The sequence below is a fragment of the Homalodisca vitripennis genome, chromosome 4 (genome assembly GCF_021130785.1).
Source record: "Homalodisca vitripennis isolate AUS2020 chromosome 4, UT_GWSS_2.1, whole genome shotgun sequence".
Classification (NCBI taxonomy): Eukaryota; Metazoa; Arthropoda; class Insecta; order Hemiptera; family Cicadellidae; genus Homalodisca; species Homalodisca vitripennis.
This window is the reverse complement of record NC_060210.1, coordinates 81843792-81871729: the sequence shown is the minus strand read 5'-3', so window position 1 is coordinate 81871729 and position 27938 is coordinate 81843792. Positions and strand designations below refer to the sequence as shown.

Genomic DNA, 27938 nt, shown 5'->3' with positions numbered 1-27938 from the left:
TCCCTATAAAAGTGATCAAAAATACCAAACAGTATTTAATCCAAATTTTAAACCACTTAATAAATTCATCATTTGTTTCAGGGATTTTCCCAAATCAGCTTAAAAGATAAAAAATCATACCAATCCATAAGAAAAACTGTCCAGAAACTGTGTCAAACTATTGCCCAATTTCCCTTCTTCCGATAATTTCAAAAATTTATGAGAAAATAGTTAACAAACAGTTAATAACATACCTAGAGGATTCTAAATTACTAACTAATATTCAGCACGGTTTTAGACCACAAAAATCAGTAATAACCACTGCTGTATCTTTTGTTGAGTCTATAATCGAATCAGTAGACAAAGGTGAATATACAGCAGGAATCTTTATGGACCTATCTAAGGCATTCGATAGTGTAAGCCATTCTCACCTGATAACTAAATTACAATCATTAGGAATACAAAAAAATGCAATTAAGTGGTTTCAATCGTACATTTACAATAGATGCCAATTTGTAGAAATTACCCATAGAACGCATGAAAATAGAGTCTTAAAGGTTTCTTCAGAAACTAAAATGATTAGATATGGTGTCCCTCAGGGATCGATTTTGGGCCCTCTTCTGTTCCTATGCTATATAAATGATGTAGGGGGCGCACTCACACGTGCACCCCAAAATAATCTGTTTTTATGCAGACGACTTAAATCTTAAAGTAGCAGCCAATACTGTTGAACAGGTTGAGATAATAAGTTTCATTGAATTAGAAAATATTGGAACTTTCTTTAAGCAGCACAACTTAATGTTAAATGCTCAAAAAACTAACTTTGTAAGATTTAAAACACACAACAACAAACAGATATCCGAACCATTAATTACGTACAACTCAGAAGAAATTGAGAGTAAAAAAAGCACAAAATTTCTCGGCCTAACAATAGATCAACATTTAAGCTGGGACAAACATGTGGATAAAATATTATCAAAATTAAGCTCGGGGATATTTTCTCTTTATAGGATGTCGTTTTTTTGTAACCAAAAAACACTAAGAAATATATATTTTGCAAATTTCCACTCTCATTTATCTTTTGGAATATGTCTCTTTGGTGCAACGACAAAAACAAATATGGATAAAATTCTTAAACTACAAAAAAGGGCAATTAGAATTATATTGAGACTAGATTACAATGAAACATTAAAGGAGAAATTTAAAGAATTACAAATTCTAACAATATATGGCCAATATATTTTTGACACGATTCTAATTGCAAAAAATAATCAAATAAGTAATGAATTAAATCTTGAACCTCATCCATACAACACGAGAAATAAAAAATACATTGTAACAACTCATCACAATTTAAAGTATTATGAGGAAAAAACCATCATACATGGGGCTGAAATTTTTTAAACATCTACCCACTAGTATAAAAAATTTAACTAATATGAGAATATTCAAAAACACAGTTAAATGTTTTTTGATAAACAAGGCATTGTATTCTCTGGAGGAGTACTTTTCCACCTCCCCGTAGATTTAGATGTACTTGTATTAGTAGTTTTAAGATGTACAGACTGCGTGTCTTTGGACACTATTCAATTGTATACTTAGTGTATATATCTGATGAATAAAGATTTTTTTGATTTGATTTGATTAGAAGAAAGTTTTTAACGGTTTTGTGGTAATACTTATTTAAGATGTCTTTTTCCCCACCATACTAAGTATTAAGTTTCACACGTGATCTTGATTTAATCATTTTATTTGTATTAAGGTTTGTTCTTCACTAACAAGTGTGTTGGGCAACATGATATCAAAGATATTTTTAAAATTAAAGATACATAGTTAGTTAGTATGTGTTTATATAATTACAGTAAAATATTGGCTCGAGTACATAAACAGGGATGGCAAAAAAGGAATTTTGAAAATATGAACATGGTTTTAGTCTTAATCCCAATAAATTTAGTATGTTAGTCTATACAATAATTATAATTTTGAGTGTTCTTGCTTAACAAATAACCTCCTTGCATTGTTTTTTAATTTAAACTAATAAATATAAAACTAGAATAACCTATATTGTGAAGATTTGCCTTCAGTCAATCAAACAAATCAGAAAGATATGTGATTTCATATATAATATCTGGTCATCATGATAAGTTATAAAGATCCATTAATGCAGTTTAAAAATTACATAAAAATTTTGTTTCAGTCTTGGAAAGAGATGGTATTGAGACCAGTCCTCCTTTATTTGAGTGTTATGTAGCTGAGGAGAAATCTGAGAACAAGAGTGAAGGTAATCCTTATTATAATTGACTTAATATTCCTTCACACTCACACTCAAAACTTAAAAATAATATAGCAAAATACCCTTTATTAACACTTTCACTGCTAGTCTGTACTGACTGAAACCAACTACTTGTACTATGAGTGTGCGCTGTAAAGTTTCTGTTGCAGTTAACTTGTTAAACTACTGTACAATAACTGTATAGTTATAAGAAACGTAGTTAACACCTTCACTTAGAGCGTCTTGTTCATCAATATAAGTACTAAGCGGGATGAACATTTGCAGTATAACTATAGGCTGAAGAGGAAGAGGAGTGGGAGGTCACTTTATTGAGTAATAGGTAAAACTATCTGAAGGTATGGGAAATGTGTAAAACCTCAAACAAACTCTGATCAAAATAATGTTTAGAGAAAAATAAAAACAATCTAGTGGAAAAGGAAGTGATACACACAATGTAGATAGTGTTGTACTATTGAATTAAAATGTAATGCCTGAAAAATAATGTTTTTAACCCTCCAAGTGATACTCATATTACTCTAAAGTGACAGACCTTTTTATGATGACATGCAGTTTTTTATTTTAATTCATAAAACATATAAAATATACCTGAAATATAACATATTATATATGAAAATGTTCACTATAACATGCACTAAATGGTAATGATAAAGAAAAACTTACCAAATGTTTTTTAATTTGAAGATTTAACCCTTTGGCTGCTAAGAATTTTTGACATGTTATCCCAAAAGTGCTCAGGTTTTTATCGGATTTTATCCCAAAAGTGCTAAGCCTAAAATGGTGAATTTGTAGAGTTTTACTAAAAAAATCATAAGTTCCTCAAATTTTAACCTATTTCATTGATTTATGTTTTGTTTTGTAGTATAATATATGTAAGAAAATAAAAAATAATACATTTTGAAAAATACAAAACTATGTAAACAAATAAATAAATATTTTTTTTTCAACTTTGACACAGAAAAACATAATTAAATTTAACTTTTATCATTTTAAATACATTTTTAACTAAAACCATATGTTGTTTTAGTACATACTGAAATTTTTATGCAAAAATATAGATTTTTACTTATGTAATGAAAAAAACACAAAAAACTTACCCTGTGCTATCTAGATCACAACTGTTTTTGCCGTTAGTGTACTATAAAAAAACCAGCAAATACAAGTGTTATTATTATTTTTAAGGAAAAGTAAACTTATTCAACTGTCATTTACCGCAATTCGGGTGTAAATAATGTAATATTTGGTGCTGGAAAAAAAAATTCGCAACAACGAAATATCGTTGCATAGCATTTTTCGGCACGATTACCAAAAATGACATATCGTTGCATAGCAGCCAAAGGGTTAATGATGACCTTGAAAAAAATTGTTCCAACAAAAATTATGTTTTTGTGGCAATTTTCCACAATTTCCATGGAAACACATTTGAAATTCATTATATACAAAAGATTCACACTTTAAGTCTGAACAAAAAGATTTATAACATTTGTAGTTTAATTTACATGAAAATGGCTTTGAATATGTTTATCACCAGCATAAAAAATAAAAAACTGCAAAAAAGGACTTTTCATCAACAAGTTCCATATAATGTTTATATAGACTTGTAGCACCTTATTTACATATGTAAACACTTTTAAGAACTAAATACAATACTTTTAAGAGAAAATTATAATTATGTATACATATTTACTTATAATGGCAGCATTAACATCACTTATTCGAAACCTGATTCCGCTGCATCAGGTGCTTTTCTCTTCCTGTTATGACCTTTCGCTTCCTGTTATGACCTTTCGCTCTCCAGAAGTGCTTCAACACTTTATAGCAGTCTGGATGGATACCTGCATTGCATCCTGAACACCAGAATCGGTATCAATTTACAAAATCGTGACCATGGAAAGGTATGTTAATTTTTTTTTCCTGAAAACTACAATTTTTCCTGAAAACAATAGTGAAGAAAAAATTCGTCGGCAACGAAAATCAAAGGAGTTACGATTTTTTGAAATCCTCTGAAAACTCTGTTTTTGACAGTACCTCTGGCAATTTTACTGAAATGATGACGTTAATCCTGTCAACGATGCCTGCCCGCTGCGCAGTGCTTCGCACTGCTTGCTCTTTTAGAAAAAAAATTAACTCGAGCTTGCAAAAGTCGAATCCCAGATCACGTGATGCCCCTGATCCTTAACCCTCCAAGTGTTGTTCGACAAAATTTTGTCGGTTATTTTCCATCCTTAATGCAATAATGGCCGAAAGGCATCAATATAATACAATGATATACTTTCCCCCCAGTTTATATGCACCTGTGATAATAATACTTGGCTATAAATGCCCAACCCATGAAAAAAAGTCCATTTTTCATGGTCACGGTATTGTAAATAAATACCCCAGAATCTACTTTTAGAATGTTTAACCTTTTCTAGACATACTACACAAATACGTAGACTTCCTCCAGGGTGTCATGCCAAAGTATGTTCAGTGCCTGCTGGGCCTGGTAGAGGTTCAGGTTCAGGTTCAGGTTCATCAACAAGTGATTCTACAATGTATACGACATAGAGTATCAAGTAAAGGAACTCTTTCTAAACCGTTTAGTATAAAATATAGGTGATTTCCGATACTAGTTATTATTTAACAGTCGTTTTTCATGAACGGCTCGGACCGATGTAATGTGATGTGTAATGTTTTTATTTATAGATGTGACATAGAGATAACCAATTGCTTTTTAATTTTAGCAATATTGTTGGTTTTTTAAATTGTAAATTCTCAAATCTATTTTTTATAATAGTGCTGGGATTGTGAAAAAAATTGTCAGATGTGTAAAATCGTACAAAATTCTAAATGACTCATCTTCTAAATTAAACAAAACTAAATGGAATATAGTAGTTTAAGGTGTAACATTGTCTTGAATTTGTTCCTTCAGACTTGAATATGTCATTAATGAAGAATTGTTTTCAATTTACTATGCCATGGAAGCTCACTGAGCATTGCACTCATATCCTTGGATCAATAAATTTAAGTTTCCTAGTAGATCCAAGTAATGTCCTGGATAATGGCTTTGATGATTTAGAAGTTTTATAAACAGGTCACCGATACAAGTTTTGTACTGTCGAAATAGACTAGGCTCTGCCAATTTTATGAGACACAGATAATTAAATACTCAAATTTCTGTTTATAAGGTTGTAGTTGTTTGCGTAGGTTGTTTAGTCTATGTGTTTTATTTGTGTGTTTTATATATATATTGATTAAACATTTTTCTGGAGTATATTTGCAACATATAATGAATTATTACATTTCAGATACAGTTCTAGTTGGGTACGCCGTGTATTGCTATGGATACTCAACTTGGAATGGAAGAAAGCTAGTTTTACAAGATGTGTTTTGTAACAGACAGATTGAGAGGAAAAGGTGTAGGCACAAAGTTGTTTGAAGAAGTTGTCAAGGTAAATAAAAATGATTACTAATATACATAGAAGGAAATCTTTTTGTTGAACTTTGGTAATATTTTCTCTTACTTAAATCAGGATATCTAAAAAACTGGTTTTGTTCTTTATAACGAAAATAATGAACCCATTGAGCAAATGTCCTTTGATGTATTTTGATAAACATGTATGTTTCTCCTACCAAGTAATTGAAATCATCCAAATGTGATATTTTATCTTCCTAAAAGTTGTTTACATAATGTTGGTTACTTTTTTCATGTTCTTAGCACTGGTAGCACGAAAAAATGTTTAAACAATGCAATTGTTTAACTACTAGAATTCTGTCACTGCAACTACAATATGGACACAATTTTAAACACCTTTACATCTTGTCAGGAAAAAGTGCAAATATGTAGTGAGTGTATGTAGCAAGCACAAGGCAAGGTGGAGACAACTTTTAGAATAAATATATGCCAAGCTATCTTTTTATCATATATATATATAATACATAAAATTTAATTATATTTTAAAGTTAATATAATTGTTACATTCCAAAATTTTCAAAGCAATATATATATATAATATATAATATATAAATATAATTAAATTGTATGTATATATATATATATATATATATATATATATATATATTGCTTTGAAAATTTTGGAATGTAACAATTATATTAACTTTAAAATATAATTAAATTTTATGTATGAAGTATTTATTTGGTTATCTTTTCATAAGCCTAAATTTGATTTAAAAGCATAATATTTTTCTTTATTATAGATATTTTCACAGTTATATTCTTGATTAATTATGTGTTCTATTGTACTGTAACTGTATTGAATAAAGAGATGAAATAACAAACAAAAAATTAACATTATATCTATAATATGAAATTAGTTATGGCATGTCTAACAAAATATTGGATATTACAGTTTCTGTGTCGGCTCTTTTAATACAAGGCACTTGGCTCCAAAAAGGTTTAGTTATTTAATAATTATTATGTTCACTTTAATTCATTATGGAATATTATCTGCAATAAAATGTAAAGCTTAAAAGTAAAATGTATTATTCTAGAAATTTAATTTTATAAGAAGTAAGAAACAGTTGGGTTTTTGTTTTACCTAGAGAAGAAGTTGTTAGGTTTCTAAATAGATACTAAATATTTTTTTAAATCAAAGTCTTTAGTTTTGTCCCTTGATATTAAACCTTCCAACGCGGCTAACGCCTATAGACGCGGAACTGCCTATGCTTTAAACGCGGATAACGTCTACAAACGCAAAAGCTTTACTTTTGAAATGGCGAAGAATTAGTTGTTAAAACTTCCTAAGAGAGCAGGTCGATGTTCCTTTCGACTGTCGGGACTAGACAAAACGCTTTGTCACCGTTGGTGGACGTTGTAACGGTATCTACTCGGGTTGAAAGCAATCGCCGCCATTTTTTGTATGGCCTGTGACGCGGCATACGCCTACAGACGCGTTCATTTCATTCAGCTGTTTAACTACGTGTGTGTTGGTCGTATGTTGGTTATATTGTTAAACAAAGTGTTTTGAATCATCCGTTTTTATTCTAATAGTGTTTTAATTTGTTTTTACTAACATTTAGTATAATTTTTTGTTATAATGGTTAATCCAGATGATCCAAGTTTTGACGAATTTGTTAGTAATATTATAAACACTTTATTCTCAAGTGCGATTGATTTTGATACTGTGGACTGTGGACAATTTTTTATTTTATACCAGTTTCACCATACAAGTCCAGTTTATTTATTCTAAATAAATAAGGTTTATAAGTACAATATTTGTTTCATTTCCCTTGTAGGCTATCGTATAAATAAGTTTGTGTTGAATTTCATATTATTACATTTCAAAATCTTATACTGAACATATTTATTTTTATGTACTAATTATACAGAAATTTCAGTAACAATTTACTCATTATAAATAATCTGTATAAATGTAATGTAATCAGTCAAATAGTGTTCCTATGTACATTATCCTGCAATGCAGTCTATTCAAAATTTCAAATGTTTTCGTACGTATAAAATTCTCAAAAATATCTAATATTACATGTTTATTATTTTTTCTTATAAAGGTAATACCAAGGAATATGAAACAAAAATTAGCATTGGGAAATTTTAAAAAATATATTTTTTTATGTCTTAGCGTTTGACAGTAATTTAAATTAGCGCTTTAAGGGTTAAGTATCTTATTTAAACATTCAAACTTTTTTATCTTTTTATTTTAAACTTACAAAAAGTGCTGACTTTGTACACAATTTCAGGTGCTGCTCAAAATGATTAAAACAAAAAATCATTTGACACTTTTATAAAATTACATGTAGTCTAGAGATAGATATATTAAAAATTTAGCAATGATGAAAATTTAAATTTCATGATTAACCCTTTGAGTGCCACGCGAAGTGGTGGAGGTCATGCAGCCAGTGCCAATTATTTGTGACAGGCCATTCCCCTCAGTGCCAAGCACTATTTTTATGTTACTGCAGTATTTTACTAAAAAATTAACATCTTCCTTAAAAATTAACATAATGAGACACTTTTTGCTTTATTATTTAGGGCAAGATATAGGCTACAAATTGGTATACATATATTTTGACCATAAATTAAAAAAAAATATTTATATATGTATAAACAAAAATACAAAAACAAAAAAAACACATTTGTTTTGTTTAAGATACAAAAAGTATTTATTTATTTTTGTTTTATTGGTGTTATGTGCCAATTTTATGTTCCCCATGTTAGTTGGAATAAATGTACCAAGTTTCATAAAAATATATTTATATATAACTGAGTTTTGAATTTTTTTATATATTGCTGCAAAATGCTGAAAACCTGCACCAACATGCACGCTTACTCTTGTTCATGTAAAATATATTTAACTAGTTTTATGAAATTAAATTAAGGTAGATTATGCAACTGTTATTTATTTATTATGAACAGACTTAAATTAATTACTTTGGGCTTATTTCATTAGGCCTATTATACCAAATCCTTCAGATGAAATAACTGAGTGAGTGTTTTTATCATATAGGCTAAGAATGAATTTTCGCGGTCAGATTCCGTTATATGCCCCAAACGCTTAAACTTTTTTCAATGAACTTAGAACGTTATAAAACGATGTAGTTGAGTAACAGAACTAACATTCCATCAATCAACAAGCATTTCCAGGTATTGCGCTCAGTATTGTTGTCGCTGTTATCTTATCTTCCTCGAGAATCCCGATTACGGCAGGCCGCGTGGCATCACATGATTAGCTAGTAACCAATTCTAATTCATTATAATCATACGTAAATGAAAAATTAGCATTGGGGGCATAATGTTAGTTCTATTACTCAACTAAATCGTTTTATAACGTTCTAAGTTAATTGAAAAAAGTTTAAGCGTTGGGGGCATATAACGGAATCTGACCTATTTTCACTTAAGTGCGATCTGTTCCTTTTACTCATTTCGGCAAACTATACCTTATTAAAAAATGAAATTGAACTGAAGTAATAAAAGTAGGAAACTTTTAAAACACTAATCAAAATGTCAACACAGCCACACTAGACAGCTAGCAGAAACAACTGAACGTAAACAAAACGACTGCAGCGTGACAACAGGCGGTTCGCACCATAGCCTTCTAGATATCAGCTACATAAAAATATTGTATACTATATATATATATAAACTATCACTACGTGAATTATGTCGTACATTTCTTGGACTTTAATTTGATACGTTTTACGATATCATACGTCAATATTTAGCAACAGGATGTCCAATATTGGAAAGGCCGATCTAGTCGGCCCTTGGCAATTTTCGTCAATACCATCGGGCCGATTAGATCGGCCCTTGGCAATATGCGGAAACGTTGCTAGGCCGATTAAATCTAATTGTCCAAATCTTCATTTGTTCAGTTCAAAGCAGTATTCCCCAGATTGTTAGATACCTGGCAGAACCTGTTTTATAAATAATATTTACATTAAACAATAACGGGTAGCATTATCATGTGTCATAGGTTTGTGGAGTTTGGTAATTTCACTCTCTTTTTATTGTTTAATTGCATGAATACATGAGTGCAGGATGTGTGTGTTTTGGTTAAGTGACATCTCTTTTAATGGAAGGCAGACAATATTTATTATTATTTGTTAAACATTGTATTTGTAATATCTTCTGTCGAAAATTCAACCTTTTTTCTTTTTAAATATTTGATACAATGGCACAAATCATTTTGAGAGCTGTTGGCCATGGCCACACCACATGGAGAAGTTGTGAAACCTGATCACAATCATAATGATATCATAGCCATTAGTGGAGGAACAAACAATACTTGGTGATTACGTACACATTTTTTTCAGCTAAAATCAAATTATTCAAATATTTCACTGGATAAATGTGTGCAGGCGTACACTGAAAGGGGGCAACAAATGTGACCTGTCCCCCCCCCCCCCCAGAGCATTTTATTTCAAACAGGGTGGCCACGCTTTTGGAATTCCTGGAAAGTCATGGAAAAAAAGGTCATGGAAAGTCATTGAAATTCAAAATTCGGTCATAGGAAATTTCGCGGTAGCTGTTTTAGGCTGGTTTTCTCGCTAGCAATTGGAAAAAGAGTAAGTGAAAGTAGTAGATACGAATACAGCGTATCTACTCTACATGGACATATTAGATATCTAGAATGCATTTTGTACATATCGTATAGATTAGAATTTAAAACAGTCTTTAAATTAGAGACAACTGAAAAACCCAGTACAGAGGAAGGAAGAAACATATACAAGACAAACTCAAGAAACAGTTAGGTTTGCTGGTAGACATACCTAATCAAAGCTATGGCATAACAAATGACGGAAACACATCAAGAAGGTCTTTGGTACACTACGATACGGCTTCAAAGATACGACAGGTCAAATTACGACATTTGAATATTCGCTGGGAATTGGCAGACTGTGACGTCAGTGAATCACATGTTGTCGGAATTGAGATTTATTTAATTAATAACGAAGAAATATATTAAACTTTATACGGGAAAAGATTTAATTAATTAAAATGAAGTAAACATAACCAAAATTCGTGTTTTACAAAAGTACTAAATAGAATTACACAGAAAAGCCAATTGTGGGATAAATGACTTGTATATTGATGATGTCATAAAGCACATGTTGCTAAAAATTTAAATAAAAAGCTTTGAAAAAATAATAAAAAGAAAATAGAAAGACTTAAATTGATTAATTATAGTGAACGTGATAAATTTCGACAATTATAAGAAAAGAATCAAATTATATTTAATCGTGAAGACACTGATTTGAACAGGAGAGGGGATGAGTATTGTTTTGAATCGGTATGTGTAGTTTTATACGGAGATTCCTTCTTCTCTTTCCAGACTTGAAGCAAGGAGGTTGTGTTCATGTGGATCCTCCTGGGACAGTAGTGATGAAATTAATAGGAAACTGTATTATGGTGTATTGAAATTTTAATGAAGGATGGGATATTATGTTAGATTCTTAAGTTATCAAAGCAAGGTGAGTGGAATTATATATGTATGGACAGTGTAATAGGGAATAAATTAACGTCAAGGTCATTTGGTTTGACTTTTATTTGAGTATCCCATTTATAAAGAAGTGTGATAGGAACTTTAATGGAGTGATATTGAATTTTTTAACCACTACTCAACCTATTTAAAAACCTGAGATAGATATAGACTTGTTGTTGGTGACAAGACCACAGACATTCAAATTTGATAGTAATTTGGTATTAACTTGGAATAGTATGTAATGTATTGTAAATATTTATTTAAATTTTTAGCAACATGTGCTTTATGACGTCATCAATATACAAGTCATTTATCCCACAATTGGCTTTTCTGTGTAATTCTATTTAGTACTTTTGTAAAACACGAATTTTGGTTATGTTTACTTCATTTTAATTAATTAAATCTTTTCCCGTATAAAGTTTAATATATTTCTTCGTTATTAATTAAATAAATCTCAAAGTTGGTAGTGGGGAAAAAACGGCAATCTAGCAGGAAAAAAGCTGTAAGTAATAAACGAAGTTCATTAAACGTATTTTTATGGATTGTTTGCCTTAGATAATACTATTTTAATACCTTTTGAATGTTATATACAGTAAACTGCTTTCAGTAATAGTTTTTTATAATAAAATAATAAACAAACCAAAATTGTTTCAAACAAAATTAAAGTCCAACAACACCAAATTAATTCAGTTAAAGCCGGATAAATAGCAACTTTGTTGGTTGATTTTATATGGTTTACAATATTATATTTAAATAATAAATATTTTGAACCGTATTTATGAAATCAATATGAACATGGTATAACTTCAAATCTGGTACTTACAAAAGATGTCGAACATTCTTTTACCTCAGCAACTCAATCATCAAATTCCATTTCAGAGGCCACATTTTCTGACATGAATTTATTCACTTTATCGTCCAAATTAGTTTAATGATTGACATGTCAACTAACTGTTCTTCTGTTAAATGATATGTGAGTTATAAATGGATCTGATGAAAATAGCAGGGCATCAAACAAGACAGTTAATTACTGTCTGAACTACTCGAGATGATTTCCTCGTATTAAAACTCTTGAAATTTCCTTAAATCTTTATTGCTGGACTTGAGTGCTTCTGAAAGTATTCTGGTCAGCAAAATTGCTGCCTTAATAATATTAGATCTATGAATCAATAGTTTATGTATACTCTATAGCATCTAATACCATGGGTATACGTCAATGAATAGTTTTACTGTCTCAGTTGAATATCCACAACAGCTTCACATTAATTGCTGTTCCATTTGAGAAGACCATCAGAATCAAAGCAGATCTTATCAGTTTATTATGCCATGCTGCGGATCTGCCCCACGTTGGCTGCATCAATTTGCTGCGTATCGGTTTTTTAGTGTTGTTGACGCCCCATGTAGTTGTGCGCCATTTTGTTACGAGTCCCACGTTGCTGTACCATTTTGCTCCGGATGGCGTTGGTCGCCATCTTGCTCAAAATCTTCCCAAAGCTAGCTGCGTCCCCTTGGTACTGCTTGAAACTTTGCCACCTTCCAGATAAACAGTTTGCTGTCCCAATCCTCTCCCAATCACTATTCAAAATGTGCTCCCTCTCATTGGTTATGTAAATTACTTCGTGTTGGCTAACTCATACTATTCCAAGTTAATACCAAATTACTATCAAATTTGAATGTCTGTGGTGTTGTCACCAACAACAAGTCTATATCTATCTCAGGTTTTTAAATAGGTTGAGTAGTGGTTAAAAAATTCAATATCACTCCATTAAAGTTCCTATCACACTTCTTTATAAATGGGATACTCAAATAAAAGTCAAACCAAATGACCTTGACGTTAATTTATTCCCTATTACCAGATGAAAGCTGTAGAGAGCATTTCCGATGTAGTGGAATCCTAACCTTGGCCTTGGGAAAGCTCCTCAAATACTGATTTTCATTCAAATCCGTCAAAAAAGGTCAGGGCAATGAAGGATCCACTTGTTTGATGCTATAATCTTGGAAACGATAATTAATTAATTTGTAAAACTGATATCATATACATGTTTCTAGACTCAAAAATCTCCATTTTCGCCATTTAGCGGTGGCCATCTTGGAACGGTGATAGCAACTACTGATTTGCGGCAACATTTAAAAAAGTTCCCTTTCCAACAATGTATTCAATGTGGGGGTTGTCATTTAAAAATTATTGGTCTCGGTGCTTCCAACCAGGGGAGCTGTCTCCCAACATTTTTATATGCCAAAAAGTAGGCCTCATTAACCTACAAAGATCCCTAAATTTTTATTTCAGTGGATCAAAAAACTTCTAGAAATGACAGGGGTGGCCGCTGACTTTTAGAAGACCCTGTATTAAGTAATACTAGAAACTATAATATATTATAAATAATAGTGGCAATAAATAAGAAATGACATATATCATTTGTTACCCTTATTACTGTAATTCACTACTATTACAAACTTTAAATAAATGGTTAAACTTAATTTGTATTCTGATGATTATAGTCAGAAATAACAAATAACTCAGTATGATATAAATGTGAACTTTAATGATGATAAATTGACATACAGGTTTGAATTTTGAAACAATTCATGGAGGATACAATAATGGTAAATTTTTGTAAATACAGTTCTTAAATTTTAGGGCAGGGTGGTCGTGCTGGCTTAATGAAATAGAAATATTAGGTATTGTTTTTAATAAAAAAAATTGTAATTTTGAGAAATAATTTTGTTAAAATTTAATTATATTAATTTTGAATTATTAGCCAAATCGAATGTTCCTGGGTTTTATGTTCTTCCAATGAATCACTGTTAAACTTAAAAGGAATTTTCTCACCCAATGTCTGTCTTCTGCTTATTTGTACTTCAGTGACAATTAGAATTTAATAAAGTAACCTTTCAAATACTGCTGAATAAATGTAACCAGTTACTTTATTTAAAATAATAATCTTGCTTCACTTCTTCCAGATCCCTCTCTCCTCTCAACCTTTTAAACCTCTGCTCTCTTCACTCTTCAACAATCATCCCTGCACACTTTATCACTGACTTTAGTTCACTTCATAACTTTTGAGTTTTATATGTAATAAGGTGAATTTTGATTAATTTAATTTTGTATTTATTATTGTTTGTATTAAAATTTGAGACAATTTATAATTAATTATTCCTTAAATATTATTACTAATAAATTTCTAAATTAAATTAAATATTGAAATGAATGTGAGATGGGTGTATGAAATGAGTCATTACAATATCCCCTCAGAAATCATGTGAAATAAATGAACGTGGTTTCGATACAATGACGAATGAATAGCAAATGATACATATCGATGTGTGATAATTAAAGAGAAGGATGAACCACATTAAATGAGTGAATTAACTGATGATCTTACATACTATTTAATAAATTTAATTAACAAACAAACAATAGGGAAAAAGGAGAACAAAATTAAAATTAGGGTTAGGTAGTATTTAAGCTAAGCCAACGAACCAAGTTATAAGTCTTTTAGTATACAATAAACAAATAATAGAGAAACATTAGATCAATGGCAAATATTTACTCAATGTCAAAGGACATAGTTTTATTTTTGGAAATACACATCAAATGAATTGTGTACCGAATAGCGGTATACCTTCCACTCACAAATTATTATCCCCTCCTAATAGGAAAATGTTTATATAGTATTGATTAAAAGTGTCTATGTCACTGGGTGTATAGTTACACTGTTTATTTGAGGAAATAGTATTACTTTCACACAGGTCCCAACGCATCAACTTCAGTATCTTCTGTAGCGTTGTTGACCGAGTTTTTATATGGCTTCAAAGCGGAGATATGATAAGGTCCATATACATGCTCTTTGGATAAATCAGAAATTTGGTAGGTCGATTTCCCGAGGATTTCTTGAATTATGAATGGACCTTCGTACACTTCAAATAATTTTGATGTTTCACCAGCAATAGCTTTAGAAAGGTGATGGGACTTTAGCAATACTTGGTCATTAATTTGGAGAGAAACTGGTTTTCTCTTTTCATTTATTTTATCAGATCTCTTTCTATTTTCTTCGAGTTTACACCTTGCAACCAGTAGTTTGTGTTCGATTGGTACTTATTCAGCTAGAGGGTTTGATATATATTTTTTCCCAAAATCTGATATTTCTTGTTCCAAACTGTAGTTCGTTTGGTGTGAATCCAGTTGATTCATGGTAAATTTCATTAAGACATTCATTTATAACAGGTACATATTTCACCCATCTCTTATGATTCTGTGAATAATACGTTCTGAGACAACGCTTTATTTCTCTAATTGGCCGTTCTGCCAAATTAAAACTGGGGTGATACACTGGACTGTATATTAATTGTATGCTGTGGGATTCAAATTTTCTGATCCATTTGTTACTTTTAAATTGGGTTCCGTTATCTGATTGAATTCGTTTAGGAAAACCGTAATTAGGAAAGTGATGGTGAAATAATTTATGTAATATACTTCTGGTTGTTGCTCTTTGCAGTGGATAAAGTTTAACGAATTTGGTAAATATGTCAATAACAATTAACATGTATTTTGTATTTCCTACACTAGTCGGTAAGGGACCTATGATGTCAACTGCTAACTGGTCATTCTTCTCTCTGCATTTAACTCCTTTGGCTTGACTGTTGAGTGGATGGTTGTTGATTTTGCAGCGCTGACATTTATCACATGATGATAACAGTTGCCTGATTGTTCGATGCATATTCTTGAAAATAACATTTTCACGCAGTAACAGGAAACATTTTTTTGTGCCGCAGTGTAGATAGTAGAGATGGCATTCTAGTATTAGTGGTTTAATTACTGATTCTGGGATGACTATAAACCATTTGCCCTTAAATTTTTGTAGTAAAGCGTTGTCATATAAATGATAATTAGTATATAATTGTTGAAATTCATTTGTTTCCACAGGTAACTGTAAGATTTCTATAAGCGGTTGTAGTTTAGGGTCTTGATGTTGAAGTTGAGGTAAGTTTCGGAGCTGATCTTGTAGATGTTGGTCGGGAATTCTCTCGATGTAATGAATAGATAACTCAGTGAGGTTGTTTGCATCGCTTGACATGTGTTGTGGGCATATACGACTGAGAGTGTCAGCAGTAATGTTGTCCGTCCCTTTGCAATGGATTATTTTAAAGTCGTACTCTTGTATAGCCAATATCCATCTTGCTAATCTATTGTTTAACAAACGGCAGATTTTCAAAAAAGTTGGTTTTGGTTATTTGTAATTACTGTTAACTTAACGCCCATAACAATGTATTGACACTTCTGTAGGTAGTGGATTATAGCCAATAATTCATTTTCGGTTGTGGTGAAACGCTGTTCTGCTGGTTGTAATGTGCGTGATATGAACATAATTGCGGCTTGTTCGTTATTTTCTTTGATTTGATATAGATGTTCGCCAATTGCAAGTTCAGACGCATCGGTCTGTAAATAGAATTCTTTGGATGGATCGGGGTGTGTTAGAGTGTTAGTTTTAATGAATAGCTGTTTAATTTTGTTGAATGTTGTATCATCATCTCTAGCCCAATGAAATTTAACCTTCTTTGACTTTAGTCGTAATAGTGGCTGGACTGTTTCAGAGAATTTATGAATAAATTTATTGTAATAATTGATACATCCGAGGAATGCTTTTAATTGTGTACGACTTCTGGGAGTTGGGAAGTTTAGAATTGGATCAATCTTACTGTTATCCATACAAAGACCTTCATTTGTTAGAGTAAAACCTAGGAATGGTACAGAATCTTTACAGAATTAAGATTTTTCATAGTTTATTGTCATGTTGGCTTCAGCTAGCTTTTTGAATATGTATTCTAGGTGTTGTAGATGTGTATTGAAATCAGGGGAAATGATACATATGTCATCAACGTAAATTGCTGTGAAAGCTTCTATCTCATAATCAAACACGTTATCAAGAGCTCTTACTAGTGCAGCTTGGGAGGTAGAAATTCCAAATGGTGTGACTTTGTACTGGTAGGTCTTGCCTCTAAATTGGAATGCGGTGTATTGGCACGAATTTTTAGTAAGTGGGATTTGCCAATATGAAGCCGTTAAGTCTACACTGCTTATGAATTTTGCGTTTCTACATTTACTCAGAATTTCGCTAACACTGCGGTTACATTCATAATCTGGTTTAATTATTGCGTTTGCTTTGCGGGCATCTAAACACAATCGAATTTCTCCAGACTTTTTAATTACTGGGATGATAGCATTTACATAGGTACTTTTGCTTCTCTCGATTATGTTGAGGTTCTCCATGCGTTGAATCTCAGTTTGTACAGCGTCTTGGTATGCTTGAGGTACTGGATAGGTTAATGATTTAAAATTTTTAGGATTTTCTATATTTAATTCGTGTTCATATTTAGTGCAACATCCGGGTTTGTCTGAGAAAACGTCCCTATATTGGTATAGTAGATTGATCAAACATTGTTTTTGTTCTTCATTTATGTAGTTATTAGGGATTAGAGTTTTCGTTATATCTTCCACCGACATATTATCTTTGGATGATATATTGTGTTGTGCATCAATGTAATCATTATTCTCATTATTAATCTTGTTATCTTCTTATTGTTTTATAGTGCCATACTCATTAAATATTGACATTGAGTCATTAAAATCTTCCCTAAGCATAACGCCTTGTTGAGTGGTGATTTCACATAAGTGCCTTTCATTTATTGCCATTACAAACTTCGTTATAACATTTGTATTGTTTATTTTCATATTTATTGTATTATTATTAAAGTTTAGCTCTGCTTCCCATAATACTAGCATATCCATTCCTAAAATCACTGGTTTGACAAGATGCGGTATTATAAGGAATTGTATGAGTAGTCTCGTCAGCTACCGTGACAGGTACGTATATGACTCTGTTGATTCGTTTTGAAATGTTTCTAATAGCAGTTTTAATGGTAGTATTGGCTAGAGGCAGTTCTTCAAATGGTTTTAATGATTGTTGGTTATCTTTAAACCAAGACTCTGACAAACAAGTAATAGATGATCCGGAATCAATTAAGGCATTAGTTTCTACATTATTAATTTTGATGTTAATTTCTGGACATCTTATTTGTATAGGATTAGCTATTAGTGGATGTTCTATTTTTTCATCAAAAAGGAAATCTATATCACATATTATGTTGTTAACTTGAAATTCACTACTAGGGTTATAGTTTGAAGAATAATTCAGATTTAAATATCCGAGGTTGTTATTTCCTAGCGCTGTAGTTTCGTATTTTATTCCTGGTGCTATGTTTCCTCGGTTCCGTTCTACAGCGCGCAGCCGTTTCCCACTGCTGGAACATCTTCGCTGCGGTCGTTGCCGGTACTAGAAGGTGGCTTTCGAGCATTTTCTCCCTGCCGCACGATAGTGCATACTTGTGCCTGTTCTGTGGTGGGGTGATGTCTATCGTTTCCTGGGTAGTAGTGGGTATTCTGTCGATTTTGGTAGTGGTCTTTGTATGGTTGTGTCTTACTCTTGAATTCATTATCATTACAACTGTTGTATGGGTGGTAATAGTTCTTGTTATGTTGGTTTTCGATCATTATAATGTTGATTTTGTCCGTGATATTGATTCTTTGGCTGATATGCTCTTTGTGCAATGTTATTATGTGGTGTGACTGGGGATTGATGAGATTGGTGAGGTTTCTGGTGTATTGGCTTATAACCAGATGAATTGTGATTTTGGGATGAAATTATTTTGTTCCGTTTTGGGCCGTCTCGGATGTCTTCTCGTTGTAGTAATCGTTCGAACTCTTTAATGGTGTTAATGTTTTGAACGCTCCGGCTATCCTGAATAATTTGTTCAAACCGTTCCGATAAAATGGTGACGATTTCTTCTTCGGTTATTGGTGGGGTATTGTAGTGTGATAACACGCTCGGTGAAGTATTCAGCACGAGTCAATGTTCCATTATTCTTGTAATGTTCTGATTCTATTTTTGCACGTATGCCGCGTTGCACATCACGACTCCAATATTTCGTAGTAAATTCGTGTGCAAAATCCTCCCAGTTTTTAATATAATGTTTTATTAATTGGAACCATGGTAACGCTTGACCATCGAGACTACTTTCTAATATGTCAATGAGATGTTCAGTGTTAGATGTGTGTGTGAGTTGCACACGACCTATATTTTTTTCGTAATACCTTCTAAATTGTTGTAAAAATTCCATTGGACTGTTAGAACATCCGTTGAATTTTGGCACTTGTCTGTCTACAGAATTTCCTCCGGTACAAATGACTTGCAATGGTCCACATGGTTTCGTCTCAATTTGAGATTTAGATTTTATATTTTCTAATTCACATTCATATTTATTAATACACTCGGCTAGATTGTTTATTCTATCACGATTGTTTTGGATTTGTGGTTGAATTTCATTTATAATGGTTTTGATTTGTATTTTATTTGTTTCCGCGTTTTCATGGCGTACTTGGTCTATAGCATTTTTTATTTCAAAAGCAATTTTATTTTCTAGAGTTTGATTTTTGTTTTGTACCGATTCTAATATCTTGGATTGTTGGTTATTCATCTGTTGGTTTACAAATGTCTTATGTTCTTCAAAACTATGATTTAATTCACCTGTAATGCTGTCAGTGGATTTTTTAATTTTCAGGTCTATTTTTTCACGGAATTGATCTTGATTGTCCCTTATAGCGTTCAATTCATTGTGGAATTCAGTTTGATCATCCCGCAGTTCATTAATTTGTCTCTCGAGTGTCTCCCTACAAGATTTGATTTCATGGCTAAGTTCAATTTTAGTTTTAGAAATACAATCACTTATTTAGTTTATTTTTGCGTTTAGGTTTTCGTTTAACTCAGATTTAGTGTTAATTAAATTTTCATTAAGTTGTCTTAAACTGTTCATGATAGCATGAAGAGCTGTCGATTGGGATTCGTTAGCGGTTTGCTTATTTGACCTATCACTGCCAATGGCATCAACTGATTGAGTATAATGAGAATGTTCAACTACAACGTTTAGTGTTAAAGGCTCAGTAGCTCCATCTTCACGTCTCTGCAGGGAATCAGGGAAATTTACCGCGTAGGTGTTGGTAGCACTGTTTTCATTCATCCGTGATTGGTTGTCGACCGCTGTGAGAATGTTGACTTGGTTAGCACGAGGAATTGTGGGCGTTTGTTCTGCTTCTTCTCTCTGTCCGCTTTCGTCTTCGATACCGGGATTAATGGCGTCTTTGTTTACGTTTAGCATTTGGTTATTTTCCATTTTATCTGTTGGAAATGGGTACCGTTTAGGGTATCTTAAATTAAAATCACGGGACATTAATTGCGATAAAAAATAGGAATATATTACAGGACTAATTTCTTGTTAATTAAATGTTTAATACGGTGAGTTATTAAATAACCTATAGCCTATTGACAGACAATATGAATAAATGACAACTACGTACAGTACTTATGCCTAGGCTATTCTTACGATCTAGAAAATTGTCTCAAATCAAAGATTATTAATATTTCATTAAGCTGCTATGTTGGACGCCAATTTTTGTAATTCATTACTATTATACACTTTAAATAAATGGTTAAACTTAATTTGTATTCTGATGATTATAGTTAGAAATAACAAATAACTCAGTATGATATAAATGTGAACTTTAATGATGATAAATTGACATACAGGTTTGAATTTTGAAACAATTCATGGAGGATACAATAATGGTAAATTTTTGTAAATACAGTTCTTAAATTTTAGGGCAGGGTGATCGTGCTGGCTTAATGAAATAGAAATATTAGGTAAATCGAATGTTCCTGGGTTTTATGTTCTTCCAATGAATCACTGTTAAACTTAAAAGGAATTTTCTCACCCAATGTCTGTCTTCTGCTTATTTGTACTTCAGTGACAATTAGAATTTAATAAAGTAACCTTTCAAATACTGCTGAATAAATGTAACCAGTTACTTTATTTAAAATAATAATCTTGCTTCACTTCTTCCAGATCCCTCTCTCCTCTCAACCTTTTAAACCTCTGCTCTCTTCACTCTTCAACAATCATCCCTGCACACTTTATCACTGACTTTAGTTCACTTCATAACTTTTGAGTTTTATATGTAATAAGGTGAATTTTGATTAATTTAATTTTGTATTTATTATTGTTTGTATTAAAATTTGAGACAATTTATAATTAATTATTCCTTAAATATTATTACTAATAAATTTCTAAATTAAATTAAATATTGAAATGAATGTGAGATGGGTGTATGAAATGAGTCATTACAATATCCCCTCAGAAATCATGTGAAATAAATGAACGTGGTTTCGATACAATGACGAATGAATAGCAAATGATACATATCGATGTGTGATAATTAAAGAGAAGGATGAACCACATTAAATGAGTGAATTAACTGATGATCTTACATACTATTTAATAAATTTAATTAACAAACAAACAAGAGGGAAAAAGGAGAACAAAATTAAAATTAGGGTTAGGTAGTATTTAAGCTAAGCCAACGAACCAAGTTATAAGTCTTTTAGTATACAATAAACAAATAATAGAGAAACATTAGATCAATGGCAAATATTTACTCAATGTCAAAGGACATAGTTTTATTTTTGGAAATACACATCAAATGAATTGTGTACCGAATAGCGGTATACCTTCCACTCACAAATTATTATCCCCTCCTAATAGGAAAATGTTTATATAGTATTGATTAAAAGTGTCTATGTCACTGGGTGTATAGTTACACTGTTTATTTGAGGAAATAGTATTACTTTCACACAGGTCCCAACGCATCAACTTCAGTATCTTCTGTAGCGTTGTTGACCGAGTTTTTATATGGCTTCAAAGCGGAGATATGATAAGGTCCATATACATGCTCTTTGGATAAATCAGAAATTTGGTAGGTCGATTTCCCGAGGATTTCTTGAATTATGAATGGACCTTCGTACACTTCAAATAATTTTGATGTTTCACCAGCAATAGCTTTAGAAAGGTGATGGGACTTTAGCAATACTTGGTCATTAATTTGGAGAGAAACTGGTTTTCTCTTTTCATTTATTTTATCAGATCTCTTTCTATTTTCTTTGAGTTTACACCTTGCAATCAGTAGTTTGTGTTCGATTGGTACTTATTCAGCTAGAGGGTTTGATATATATTTTTTCCCAAAATCTGATATTTCTTGTTCCAAACTGTAGTTCATTTGGTGTGAATCCAGTTGATTCATGGTAAATTTCATTAAGACATTCATTTATAACAGGTACATATTTCACCCATCTCTTATGATTCTGTGAATAATACGTTCTGAGACAACGCTTTATTTCTCTAATTGGCCGTTCTGCCAAATTAAAACTGGGGTGATACACTGGACTGTATATTAATTGTATGCTGTGGGATTCAAATTTTCTGATCCATTTGTTACTTTTAAATTGGGTTCCGTTATCTGATTGAATTCGTTTAGGAAAACCGTAATTAGGAAAGTGATGGTGAAATAATTTATGTAATATACTTCTGGTTGTTGCTCTTTGCAGTGGATAAAGTTTAACGAATTTGGTAAATATGTCAATAACAATTAACATGTATTTTGTATTTCCTACACTAGTCGGTAAGGGACCTATGATGTCAACTGCTAACTGGTCATTCTTCTCTCTGCATTTAACTCCTTTGGCTTGACTGTTGAGTGGATGGTTGTTGATTTTGCAGCGCTGACATTTATCACATGATGATAACAGTTGCCTGATTGTTCGATGCATATTCTTGAAAATAACATTTTCACGCAGTAACAGGAAACATTTTTTTGTGCCGCAGTGTAGATAGTAGAGATGGCATTCTAGTATTAGTGGTTTAATTACTGATTCTGGGATGACTATAAACCATTTGCCCTTAAATTTTTGTAGTAAAGCGTTGTCATATAAATGATAATTAGTATATAATTGTTGAAATTCATTTGTTTCCACAGGTAACTGTAAGATTTCTATAAGCGGTTGTAGTTTAGGGTCTTGATGTTGAAGTTGAGGTAAGTTTCGGAGCTGATCTTGTAGATGTTGGTCGGGAATTCTCTCGATGTAATGAATAGATAACTCAGTGAGGTTGTTTGCATCGCTTGACATGTGTTGTGGGCATATACGACTGAGAGTGTCAGCAGTAATGTTGTCCGTCCCTTTGCAATGGATTATTTTAAAGTCGTACTCTTGTATAGCCAATATCCATCTTGCTAATCTATTGTTTAACAAACGGCAGATTTTCAAAAAAGTTGGTTTTGGTTATTTGTAATTACTGTTAACTTAACGCCCATAACAATGTATTGACACTTCTGTAGGTAGTGGATTATAGCCAATAATTCATTTTCGGTTGTGGTGAAACGCTGTTCTGCTGGTTGTAATGTGCGTGATATGAACATAATTGCGGCTTGTTCGTTATTTTCTTTGATTTGATATAGATGTTCGCCAATTGCAAGTTCAGACGCATCGGTCTGTAAATAGAATTCTTTGGATGGATCGGGGTGTGTTAGAGTGTTAGTTTTAATGAATAGCTGTTTAATTTTGTTGAATGTTGTATCATCATCTCTAGCCCAATGAAATTTAACCTTCTTTGACTTTAGTCGTAGTAGTGGCTGGACTGTTTCAGAGAATTTATGAATAAATTTATTGTAATAATTGATACATCCGAGGAATTTAATTGTGTACGACTTCTGGGAGTTGGGAAGTTTAGAATTGGATCAATCTTACTGTTATCCATACAAAGACCTTCATTTGTTAGAGTAAAACCTAGGAATGGTACAGAATCTTTACAGAATTAAGATTTTTCATAGTTTATTGTCATGTTGGCTTCAGCTAGCTTTTTGAATATGTATTCTAGGTGTTGTAGATGTGTATTGAAATCAGGGGAAATGATACATATGTCATCAACGTAAATTGCTGTGAAAGCTTCTATCTCATAATCAAACACGTTATCAAGAGCTCTTACTAGTGCAGCTTGGGAGGTAGAAATTCCAAATGGTGTGACTTTGTACTGGTAGGTCTTGCCTCTAAATTGGAATGCGGTGTATTGGCGCGAATTTTTAGTAAGTGGGATTTGCCAATATGAAGCCGTTAAGTCTACACTGCTTATGAATTTTGCGTTTCTACATTTACTCAGAATTTCGCTAACACTGCGGTTACATTCATAATCTGGTTTAATTATTGCGTTTGCTTTGTGGGCATCTAAACACAATCGAATTTCTCCAGACTTTTTAATTACTGGAATGATAGCATTTACATAGGTACTTTTGCTTCTCTCGATTATGTTGAGGTTCTCCATGCGTTGAATCTCAGTTTGTACAGCGTCTTGGTATGCTTGAGGTACTGGATAGGTTAATGATTTAAAATTTTTAGGATTTTCCATATTTAATTCGTGTTCATATTTAGTGCAACATCCGGGTTTGTCTGAGAAAATGTCCCTATATTGGTATAGTAGATTGATCAAACATTGTTTTTGTTCTTCATTTATGTAGTTATTAGGGATTAGAGTTTTCGTTATATCTTCCACCGACATATTATCTTTGGATGATATATTGTGTTGTGCATCAATGTAATCATTATTCTCATTATTAATCTTGTTATCTTCTTATTGTTTTATAGTGCCATACTCATTAAATATTGACATTGAGTCATTAAAATCTTCCCTAAGCATAACGCCTTGTTGAGTGGTGATTTCACATAAGTGCCCTTCATTTATTGCCATTACAAACTTCGTTATAACATTTGTATTGTTTATTTTCATATTTATTGTATTATTATTAAAGTTTAGCTCTGCTTCCCATAATACTAGCATATCCATTCCTAAAATCACTGGTTTGACAAGATGCGGTATTATAAGGAATTTTATGAGTAGTCTCGTCAGCTACCGTGACAGGTACGTATATGACTCTGTTGATTCGTTTTGAAATGTTTCCAATAGCAGTTTTAATGGTAGTATTGGCTAGAGGCAGTTCTTCAAATGGTTTTAATGATTGTTGGTTATCTTTAAACCAAGACTCTGACAAACAAGTAATAGATGATCCGGAATCAATTAAGGCATTAGTTTCTACATTATTAATTTTGATGTTAATTTCTGGACATCTTATTTGTATAGGATTAGCTATTAGTGGATGTTCTATTTTTTCATCAAAAAGGAAATCTTTATCACATATTATGTTGTTAACTTGAAATTCACTACTAGGGTTATAGTTTGAAGAATAATTCAGATTTAAATATCCGAGGTCGTTATTTCCTAGCGCTGTAGTTTCGTATTTTATTCCTGGTGCTATGTTTCCTCGGTTCCGTTCTACAGCGCGCAGCCGTTTCCCACTGCTGGAACGTCTTCGCTGCAGTCGTTGCCGGTACTAGAAGGTGGCTTTCGAGCATTTTCTCCCTGCCGCACGATAGTGCATACTTGTGCCTGTTCTGTGGTGGGGTGATGTCTATCGTTTCCTGGGTAGTAGTGGGTATTCTGTCGATTTTGGTAATGGTCTTTGTATGGTTGTGTCTTACTCTTGAATTCATTATCATTACAACTGTTGTATGGGTGGTAATAGTTCTTGTTATGTTGGTTTTCGATCATTATAATGTTGATTTTGTCCGTGATATTGATTCTTTGGCTGATATGCTCTTTGTGCAATGTTATTATGTGGTGTGACTGGGGATTGATGAGATTGGTGAGGTTTCTGGTGTATTGGCTTATAACCAGATGAATTGTGATTTTGGGATGAAATTATTTTGTTCCGTTTTGGGCCGTCTCGGATGTCTTCTCGTTGTAGTAGAATTTTGAAACAAGATGGAGGATACAATAATGGTAAATTTTTGTAAATACAGTTCTTAAATTTTAGGGCAGAGTGGTCGTGCTGGCTTAATGAAATAGAAATATTAGGTATTGTTTTTAATAAAAGATATTGTAATTTTGAAAAATAATTTTGTTAAAATTTAATTATATTAATTTTGAATTATTAGCCAAATCGAATGTTCCCGGGTTTTATGTTCTTCCAATGAATCACTTTTAAACTTAAAAGGAATTTTCTCACCCAATGTCTGTTTTCTGCTTCTCTGTACTTCAGTGATAATAAGAATTTAATAAAGTAACCTTTCAAATACTGCTGAATAAATGTAACCAGTTACTTTATTTAAAATAATAATCTTGCTTCACTTCTTCCAGATCCCTCTCTCCTCTTAACCTTTTAAACCTCTGCTCTCTTCACTCTTCAACAATCATCCCTGCACACTTTATCACTGACTTTAGTTCACTTCATAACTTTTGTGTTTTATATGTAATAAGGTGAATTTTGATTAATTTAATTTTGTATTTATTATTGTTTGTATTAAAATTTGAGACAATTTATAATTAATTATTCCTTAATTATTATTACTAATAAATTTCTAAATTAAATTAAATATTGAAATGAATGTGAGCTGGGTGTATGAAATGAGTCATTACGTTACAATGCATTATAAGATAGTAATAACATTAAACATAAAATAAAAAATTACATATAAGACTTAATAAATCCTAATAAAGAGTGAATCATAAATAGCATTATACACGTCTAGATAAAAATTAAATTACTTAAAATGTGAGGAAGCTATTAAACCACAAGTCTCAAAACAATCGATTTTATTATAATTAAATTGAGAGTGATGAGCATCTATACAGCAACAATCCTGTTATCCTTTTTAAGTCTTAATAATAACTAAAGTCATAAAAAATAAACATTAAAGATAGTTAGCTAATAAGGAATAATAACGATTGTTATAATTTTGTTATATGATTATATAATGATACCCATTTTCTTATATCGAACTTGTGTTACAGCATACTGTTGCAAACAAATGTGCATACATGGATTATCATACCTTGGACAGGGATGCATCAAAAGAAGTCTTCGATATCCTAGGTATAGTCAATATGACAAAGACTGAAAAATGGGACATATTCAGGCTGTCAGGTGAAGCATTGGAAATACTTTCAATTCCTTAGTGATAAATTATCAATAAATGATTGTTACTAAGTGTTAAACTCATTTTTGTCCTCTATCACACCTATTGATATACTTGGGTTTGGCAGTCCATGTGAGAACAGACTGATAGAATTGTGCTTACAATTATTTGGATCTGGTTGAACACTGGTAAATAAATTTCAAAAGGGTTATAAACTCAGTCATATTGATTTTACAACACTACTAACAACTTATAATAATTTCTTCAAATATATAGTTATAACCCTTGCTTGAATTGGATTGTGAGTTATATCATTTTAATTGGCAGATTCAATACTTAGTATATTAACTACAGGCTGATTTTTTTCAATGCCAGTTGTATTAGTATCTTTTACACAGTAAATCTGACAATAAAATTTAAACGAGGTACCATTTTTACTTTTAGTGTCTATAGGGATAATTTTTGAAAGATTTTAAATGTAAAGGTAGGTCAAGCCTTGCATAATTTTAAAGTTTTCACTCATTATTTTGGAAAAAGATTTTCATTTATTTTGCTTCTTGTATGCAGTGATCTAATATGTCAAAGTTGTACAGTTTCACAGTTTATTTTTACTGTTAAAAATGTTAACAAATCCAAATTTTTATCCAAGGTTACCAAAGAATGACTTTTTCTAAAAAATATGTTACAGTTGTCACGTTTAAGCTCATTCCCATTTTTTTTAAATAGTTCACATTAAGGATATTTCAAACCTGATATTTCAAAAATATTCAGATATTTTTGAATAATCTTGAATAAACTATCCAAGAAATGTGGTTTATACATGAT

The 27938-nt window shown here is 31.7% G+C and overlaps 1 protein-coding gene across 3 annotated transcripts in view; it reads left to right on the top strand.

The window, feature by feature from the left end:
• The window catches only part of LOC124359636, a 73388-nt gene extending 46196 nt beyond the window's left edge, over nt 1-27192 (top strand). For all 3 annotated transcript variants that reach the window (XM_046812542.1, XM_046812539.1, XM_046812541.1), the window contains 3 exons: nt 2177-2260; nt 5557-5700; nt 26989-27192. In XM_046812542.1, coding sequence (XP_046668498.1) covers nt 2177-2260; nt 5557-5687 — 215 coding nt within the window. In that variant the 3' untranslated portion in view covers nt 5688-5700; nt 26989-27192. The remainder of the gene's footprint in view (nt 1-2176; nt 2261-5556; nt 5701-26988) is intronic.
• Nucleotides 27193-27938: the final 746 nt, after the last annotated feature.